We start from the raw sequence: 9614 nt of genomic DNA, 5'->3' as shown, positions 1-9614 counted from the left end.
GAAACAGCAAGAATTCTGTCTCTCAAAGACCTGTTACTGCGCCTTTAAAAAGTCCACCTCTACTCCACTCATTAATCTAACTTAGTAGCACCTGTCTAAGCTCTTTAAAGACACCTGTCCACCCCACAGTCAGTCAGACGCCAACTACTACCATGGGCAAGATCAAAGAGCTGTCAAAAGACACCAGAGACAAAATTGTGGACCTCCAGAAGGCTGGAAAGGGCTACGGGGCAATTGCCAAGCAGCTTGGTGAAAATAGATCAACCGTTGGAGCAATTGTTAGAAAATGGAAGAGGCTAAAGACGACTGTCAGTCTCCCTCGGACTGGGGCTCCATGCAAGATCTCACCTCGTGGGGTATCACTGATGATAAGAAAGGTGAGGAATCAGCCCAGAACTACAAGGGAGGAGCTGGTCAATGACATGAAGAGAGCTGGGACCACAGTTTCAAAGGTCACTGTCGGTAGAACACTACGCCGTCATGGTTTCCAATCATGCCTTGCACAGAAGGTTCCCCTGCTCAAGTCATCACATGTCCAGGCCCGTCTGAAGTTTGCCAATGACCATCTGGATGATCCAGAGGAGGCATGGGAGAAAGTCATGTGGTCAGATGAGACCAAAGTAGAACTTTTTGGTCTAAACTTCACTCGTCGTGTTTGGAGGAAAAAGTATGAGTTGCATCCCAAGAACACATCCCTACTGTGAAGCATGGGGGTGGTAACATCATGCTTTGGGGGTGCTTTTCTGCGAAGGGGACAGGATGACTGCACTGTATTAAGGAGAGGATGAATGGGGCCATTTATTGTGAGATTTTCAGCAACAACCTCCTTGCTTCAGTCAGAGCATTGAAGACGGGTCGTGGCTGGGTCTTCCAACATGACAACGACCCGAAGCACACAGCCAGGAGAACCAAGGAGTGGCTCCGTAAGAAGCATATCAAGGTTCTGGAGTGGCCTAGCCAGTCTCCACACCTAAATCCAATAGAACATCTTTGGAGGAAGCTGAAACTCCGTGTTGCTCAGCGACAGCCCCAAAACCTGACAGATCTAGAGGAGATCTGTGTGGAGGAGTCGGCCAAAATCCCTGTTGCAGTGCAAACCTGGTCAAGGACTACAGGAAACGTCTGACCTCTGTAATTGCAGACAAAGGCTTCTGTACCAAATATTAACACGGATCTTCTCAGGGGTTCAAATACTTCTGTTCAGCAGTGCAAGACAAATACATTCTTTACAAATCATATAATGGGATTTCCTGAATTCTGTCTCAGAGTGGGAATGCACCTACAATGTGAATGTCAAACCCTCCATGATGGAGAAGTGGGAGAACTTGCAAAATCACAGGGGGTTCAAATTCCTCTGTTCCTCACTGTATATCCATGCTGGAAGGATTTTCAGCAGGGGGAGAATGTAGTGATGTGATAATTTCTTTGCCCATCTTCCATTGTATACTTCTATTATGCCCTTTTCCAATATGGCTGCTATGCTCTCTGGGGACTAAGGATGAGGTCATCAGAGAGGGGTGTGGATTTTCCTGAGAGAGAGAGCTCAGACTGTCAGTGTTGCAGCCTCCCCTCACTGAGACATGCAGAAAACACTGTTAATGCTTTAATGTTCCTGTTTGGAAGATACTTTATGTTGGATGGTCACTGAATGTGATTTCTCCAATACATGGACTTTCATATACAATGCTGTGTGGATTACTGTCTATGTGGATGATACATTTCTCAGTTGGGATTTCAATTGTTATTCACAAGCCCCAATTGAGTGGAGGCACTAGTGCTTGTTAGAGATCTTGTCCTGATCACACAGATTATATAAAGACTCTACTCCTAATTACTATACAGGTGGCACCATCATACCCCAGTAGCCGCAAAGAGTGTACAAAGAGCGCTACACAAGCATGAACTAAAGCATACCTGATCATAAAGCATACTGAATTCTCATTTTCCCCAATGTACCCAATTATGGATAGGCCAGATCTGTGTGCCCAGATAGGACCTCCCAGTGGCTATTCTATGGACAAGGTACACTTTTCTGTATGCCTGATCTTTATTGAGCTGCAATAGTCAATACGCTGCAATGGGCAGAAGTATTTGGACACAAACCACATGAGCTCAAGTATCCAAACGTGAATGTTCCTTCATAGCAAGCCTCCATGATGTACTGTATGGGCCTGGCCCACTCCAAATGAATGCATTGTTCTGGTAGGTCCTCCTATGAAAGACTTTAGCTACACGTGGAGGACATTGCACTGACTTTTCATCACATTGCATATTATCTGGCCATCTGAAGTCTCAGGAATGGAATCAAGAGGATCTGAAACTTTTTTCAGGAACAAATAATTAGTCTTTATTTGACTAAACACAAAAAAAAGGTAAGATATGGCTGCCAGCTCTCAATTTTTGACCAAAACACAAACTGCCTCCACTGTTTGCCAGCACATGACTCCTGAAAATATGAGGACTCCGATATCCAGTGAAAGTTCATTCAGGAACAATAACCAATTGTGCCCCCCCAAAAGCAGCATAGAGGAAAGGGATGGTCAAGTTGCTGTGCTGCTCCCAAACCACCTCTGGAATGCCAGGGTCTTTATGCAGGTCCTCGATGCCAGTTCTTGCCTGGGGCCACAAAATATCCACTGGCCACAAGTGAAGGCGAGTGGAGGACGTGAAGGTGGTAAAAGATACATTTCCCCGCACTGAATATAATGGGATCCCACATAACAGTCGCTGTTCATATTCAGAATTCCTTTCTTACAATGGGATCTTGTGTCCGGATAAAGTCTTTTATAGATCCCTTGTGACATTGTGTTCTCATTGTAAAATCCTAGATTTGTAAATCTGTCGCTGATATTTATAATGGTTTTGTCCAGAAAAAGAATGGAGTGATGTGGATAGATGGAAACATATGTATAGATGAAAGATTGGTCTGTTGACTCCCCAGAGCTCCTTTCCATGAGAGATGTTTGTCCCCCCCCAGAGCCGAACAATGGTACGTTCCTGAATGGCCAGGCTGCTGGTTTGTTGAATCCAGAGTCTACATACAAGATGCCTCCACAGTGTACATTGATGGGGCTGGGAAGGCTGGTACATGTTGTTCATTTGCTCCGGGTGCAGGAGATAGGACAGAATCCCATTGTTGCCGGGTGTCCTCGCTTTCCTCAATTCTGTACTCACTTCATTTACAAAAGCAAACTATGTGAGTGGAGAAGGTGATTGTATCCGGCTGGAGCTCAGACCTGACAGGGACTCGGGATTTTGGGCCTCTTACGTCTAAGACAAATATAGTCTGAGTTGGAGAGAAGATAAAATATCATTTCTTCTCAGAGACATTCTGAGGGGTTTTCCACAATTTGTAATTGCTGACAATTCTTTTGTGGACATTCAGCTGTCAGTGGGGAAACCTGCCGACAGATGAGGAGTCATCGGTTAGGGGTGTGACCTCCTGATTTCCAGCCAATCATTAACAACCAGATATATTTCACACAGAATTCAGATCAGTCCATCAATTGTCAACAGATGAGAATTCTAGAGAATTCAGAGAAAGCTCCACCCTCTTTCCTCTACACCAATCATGGATCTCCAGTTACCCAGTCAACGTGGGCATGATTTAATTGACATCCATCACTGGTGTCAGTGAGATAAAATAAGCTCCATTGTTGGTGTCAGTGAGATAAAATAAGCCACATTATTGGTGTCAGAGAGATAAAATAAGCCCCATTGTTGGTGTCAGTGAGATAAAATAAGCTCCATTGTTGATGTCAGAGAGATAAAATAAGCCCCATTGTTGGTGTCAGTGAGATAAAATAAGCTCCATTGTTGATGTCAGTGAGATAAAATAAGTTCCATTGTTGGTGTCAGTGAGATAAAATAAGCCACATTATTGGTGTCAGAGAGATAAAATACGCCCCATTGTTGGTGTCAGAGAGATAAAATAAGCCCCATTGTTGGTGTCAGTGAGATAAAATAAGCTCCATTGTTGGTGTCAGTGAGAATAAAGTGTACCTCCAGCCCAGCATTGGTGGTCAGTGGTGGTACTTACCTGATCCCACCCTCCCACTATCTCTCTGCTGATGTCACAATTATACTTTCACTGTAGGAAAGGAGATGACGATTCCCAGCAGTCGGGTATAATTGCAGTGCCTGGTGATGGAACCCAGAGAATGTTCCGGAGTCATCACCTCACTGCCACTCTGAAGAGTCCTGGAACCTGCCAGACATAGACATGATCATTCAAGAACATTTGGAAACAACAACAAGGTTCAAACTATGAGACATTTCTTGGAGCTGCAGTTCCTCTGAGCTTCACCAGGTGATGACCTTCCTTCTACCCAGACAGGAAGTGATGTCAGGTACAGATGGGAAGTGATGTCAGGTATAGATGGGAAGTGATGTCAGGTATAGACAGGGCTGTATATGATATATTCATGGCCACTGCGCTCTGTACACAGGGCTGTATATGACATGTTCCTGACCTCTACACTCTATGATGGGCTGTACATGACATGTTCCAAACCACTGCACTCCTTTTGCTGAGCCTTGTATGACATGTTCCTGACCAATGACCACTTCTAAATGCTGGGCTGTATAAGACATGATCTTACCCACTGTGCGCTGTACATGACATACTACTTCTAACTACTTCACTCTGTATGAGGACTGTATATCATATACTCCTGACCACTACACTCTGTACTCTGGGATGTAAATCACATACTCCTGACCACTACACTCTGTACTCTGGGATGTAAATCACATAATCCTGACCACTACACTCTGTACTCTGGGATGTAAATCACATACTCCTGACCACTACACTCTGTACTCTGGGATGGAAATCACATACTCCTGACCACTACACTCTGCACTCTGGGATGGAAATCACATACTCCTGACCACTACATTCTGTACTCTGGGATGTAAATCACATACTCCTGACCACTACACTCTGCAATGTAAATCACATACTCCTGACCACTACACTCTGTACTCTAAATCACATACTCCTGACCACCACATTCTGTACTCTGGGATGTAAATCACATACTCCTGACCACCACATTCTGTACTCTGGGATGTAAATCACATACTCCTGACCACTACACTCTGTGCTCTGGGATGGAAATCACATACTCCTGAACACTACACTCTGTATTCTGGGATGGAAATCACATACTCCTGACCACTACACTCTGTACTCTGGGATGGAAATCACATACTGCTGACCACTACACTCTGTACTCTGGGATGTAAATCACATACTCCTGACCACTACACTCTGTACTCTGGGATGTAAATCACATACTCCTGACCACTACACTCTGCAATGTAAATCACATACTCCTGACCACTACACTCTGTACTCTAAATCACATACTCCTGACCACCACATTCTGTACTCTGGGATGTAAATCACATACTCCTGACCACCACATTCTGTACTCTGGGATGTAAATCACATACTCCTGACCACTACACTCTGTGCTCTGGGATGGAAATCACATACTCCTGACCACTACACTCTGTACTCTGGGATGTAAATCACATAATCCTGACCACTACACTCTGTACTCTGGGATGTAAATCACATACTCCTGACCACTACACTCTGTACTCTGGGATGGAAATCACATACTCCTGACCACTACACTCTGCACTCTGGGATGGAAATCACATACTCCTGACCACTACATTCTGTACTCTGGGATGTAAATCACATACTCCTGACCACTACACTCTGCAATGTAAATCACATACTCCTGACCACTACACTCTGTACTCTAAATCACATACTCCTGACCACCACATTCTGTACTCTGGGATGTAAATCACATACTCCTGACCACCACATTCTGTACTCTGGGATGTAAATCACATACTCCTGACCACTACACTCTGTGCTCTGGGATGGAAATCACATACTCCTGACCACTACACTCTGTATTCTGGGATGGAAATCACATACTCCTGACCACTACACTCTGTACTCTGGGATGGAAATCACATACTGCTGACCACTACACTCTGTACTCTGGGATGTAAATCACATACTCCTGACCACTACACTCTGTACTCTGGGATGTAAATCACATACTCCTGACCACTACACTCTGCAATGTAAATCACATACTCCTGACCACTACACTCTGTACTCTAAATCACATACTCCTGACCACCACATTCTGTACTCTGGGATGTAAATCACATACTCCTGACCACCACATTCTGTACTCTGGGATGTAAATCACATACTCCTGACCACTACACTCTGTGCTCTGGGATGGAAATCACATACTCCTGACCACTACACTCTGTATTCTGGGATGGAAATCACATACTCCTGACCACTACACTCTGTACTCTGGGATGGAAATCACATACTCCTGACCACTACATTCTGTACTCTGGGATGTAAATCACATACTCCTGACCACTACACTCTGTACTCTGGGATGGAAATCACATACTCCTGACCACTACACTCTGTGCTCTGGGATGTAAATCATATACTCCTGACCACTACACTCTGTACTCTGTGATGTAAATCACATACTCCTGACCACTACACTCTGCGATGTAAATCACATACTCCTGACCACTACACTCTGCGATGTAAATCACATACTCCTGACCTCTACACTCTGTACTCTGGGATGGAAATCACATACTCCTGACCACTACACTCTGTACTCTGGGATGGAAATCACATACTCCTGACCACTACACTCTGTACTCTGGGATGTAACTCCTGACCACTGCACATTGTTTGCAGGGCTGTATGAAGTAGTCTCCTGACCCCTGCACTCTGGGCCATTATTCATGGTGAACCAGAGACTGGATGACCTGTAAAGTCTTGTAAAGTGACTACTGTGAGAAATGTTTGGGCCCCAAAGATCCCCATCGTGGCCCCGACACACACAATTCTTTTCACTCAATAAATTCTTTATTATAGTTTTACTTCTAACAAGATTGTAATCATAGAATCAGGAAATAACAAAGGAAGGAATCTGATTGGTCAGGAAGATCCCTTGTCTGGAATGTGGGGGCGGAGTCATTATTATTGGTGTACAATACAATACACAACGTGTTCCATTATTATAACAAAGTATTGTAGAAAAGATCCCAACATGTGACATGGCTGAATGAATGCTGGTCATAGTAGTTCATCTATTCTCTAAGTGGGGCGGTATCTATTGGGCCAATCCCTTTTACAAACCACACATATCGCCCTTCAAAGTGAAAACAGAAACGATTTGCACAAAATCAAAGCGTAGAAATATTTTCCGGTGGATCCCCTCTACCCAGACCCCATATGTAGACATAGAACAACAAGCTGTGTTCCCTCTCGTGCCGCACTCCTCCAACCACCCAAACCCACACAGAGGCCAAGGGAAATAATGAGAGGAAAGTTCCCCCCTAGTTTGGGGCGGAGTTCTCCTTCCCTCCTGTTGGGGGATGGGAGAAGGATGGACTGAAGACAGAGAGACGCTTCGGGGTCACCACTGTTCTGTAGAGCCTTGAAATGAAGGACATCAACTTCAGAAGTTCTTGTTGTCTGTGTAAAGTTCCCCGATAACGAGATCTGGGCTCTCCCGGCTTCTAGCTCTGTAACCCGCTATATCATTATCAGGAAACGCAACTCCGACACCCAAGAAGGGCTGAAGTTGTGTCCTTCATTTCCAGGATCTACTGACCACTCTGCACCCCGACATTTACTGCACTTCATCCATGTCTTTGGGGGCCTCTCATCTCCTTATCAACTGTTTCTTCCATGATGAAGATCAGCCATGGAGTATATCTGAGGTGTATATCAGGGTGTGCTTCTTCTCCACATGAGAGCTGGGATGTCCAGCAACATTCATCTAGAAGACATTTCCCGCACTCAAGGCACTAATACACCTCCAGGGTTGTGTGGGACCCCTGATGTACAGGAAGACAGGACTTCAGTGAGGAACATTTCCCTCACTCAGGACAGGAAAGTGGATTCTGCCCCGTGTGAGATCTCTGATGTTTGTAAAAATTAGACTTCCTTGTAAAACATTTCCTGCACTCAGGACAGGAATACGGCTTTTCCTCCTTGTGAGATCTTTTATGCACATTAAGACGGGATTTAGAACTGAAACATTTCCCGCACTCAGGACAGGAATACGGCTTCTCCCCTGTGTGAGATCTCTGATGTCTGTAAAGATTGGACTTCTCTGAAAAACATTTCCCGCACTCAGGACAGGAATACGGCTTTTCCCCTGTGTGAGATCTCTGATGTTTGTAAAGACTGGACTTCACTGAAAAACATTTCCCGCACTCAGGACAGGAATACGGCTTTTCCCCTGTGTGAGATCTCTGATGTGTGTAAAGACTGGACTTAACTGAAAAACATTTACCGCACTCAGGACAGGGATACAGCTTTTCCCCTGTGTGACATCTCCGATGTGTGTAAAGATTGGACTTCTCTGAAAAACATTTCCCGCACTCTAGACAGGAATACGGCTTCTCCCCTGTGTGAGATCTCTGATGTGTGTAAAGATCGGACTTCTCTGAAAAACATTTCCCGCACTCTAGACAGGAATACGGCTTCTCCCCTGTGTGAGATCTCTGATGTGTGTAAAGATCGGACTTCACTGAAAAACATTTCCCGCACTCAGGACAGGAATACGGCTTTTCCTCCTTGTGAGATCTTTTATGCACATTAAGATGGGATATAGAACTGAAACATTTCCCGCACTCAGGACAGGAATACGGCTTCTCCCCTGTGTGAGATCTCTGATGTCTGTAAAGATTGGACTTCTCTGGAAAACATTTCCCGCACTCAGGACAGGAATACGGCTTTTCCCCCGTGTGAGATCTCTGATGTTTGTAAAGACTGGACTTCACTGAAAAACATTTCCCGCACTCAGTACAGGAATACGGCTTCTCCCCCGTGTGAGATCTTTTATGCACATTAAGACTGAATTTATAACTGAAACATTTCCCGCACTCTGTACAGGAGAAGCTCTTCCCTGTTGGAAGGCCGGCCCGGTCCCGCACAGTCTGAGGTTCCTCAGGATACGAGGAATCCGATGGTCCATCTACACTGGGTGGTGCCGGATGGACATTGGAGGGAGACGGGTTTTCTCCTGGACTATACTGTGTGATGTCCTCATCTTCTACTTTCCAGTCTGGAGACAAAGTGAGACAATCCTCGGAGGTTTTCCTCATCTCCCGGCCATGGACTAAAATACAAAGACAAAGAGGATTACTAGACAGAAGTTGATTGGTTCCCCCAAACCAGGACTCCACCCACATCAGGCAGCTTGGTCTCTGAGGAGCTTACAATTCCACCCTCAAGGGAACTAGGAAATGGCTCCTCTGATCTCCTACCAGGTCATTTCTTTATTCATGGACCTTAGTCAGAGAGTGAGGAAACAACCAGAACTGTCTTTTATAGGAGGGACAGTGATGAGGGGATTATAGGACGAGGGTCCCCACCCCCTCTATCACTCATCACCATCTTCCCAACACAAGAAGTACTGCACTTCCTTATTTAGTCCATGATTTAGTCATGAAGAACAGCGGGGCTGAGCCCCACCAGAGGTCAGAGAGTGAGGATGGGGGGAGAACAACCAAGATGAAGACTGGAC

The 9614-nt window shown here is 45.2% G+C and overlaps 1 protein-coding gene across 1 annotated transcript; it reads right to left on the bottom strand.

Moving 5' to 3' along the window:
* Positions 1–6924: 6924 nt before the first annotated feature.
* On the bottom strand, positions 6925–9206 carry LOC149443036 (uncharacterized). The gene has a single exon (XM_089655993.1). It carries the CDS (start codon positions 9190–9192, stop codon positions 7960–7962), a length of 1233 nt encoding a protein of 410 aa, XP_089512119.1. The 5' UTR covers positions 9193–9206; the 3' UTR covers positions 6925–7959.
* Between the last annotated feature and the right edge of the window lie 408 nt (positions 9207–9614).

Source organism: Staurois parvus, unplaced genomic scaffold, assembly GCF_062004578.1.
Source record: "Staurois parvus isolate SC_StPar_1 unplaced genomic scaffold, SC_StPar_1.0 ptg000879l, whole genome shotgun sequence".
In the NCBI taxonomy this organism is placed as follows: domain Eukaryota; kingdom Metazoa; phylum Chordata; class Amphibia; order Anura; family Ranidae; genus Staurois; species Staurois parvus.
Note: the sequence above shows the minus strand (reverse complement) of the source record. Positions and strands in the feature narration are given on the sequence as shown.

Excerpts from the sequence above, each read along its gene's own strand:
- LOC149443036 (XM_089655993.1), bottom strand. The coding sequence starts at position 9,192 with ATGAGGAAAACCTCCGAGGATTGTCTCACTTTGTCTCCAGACTGGAAA.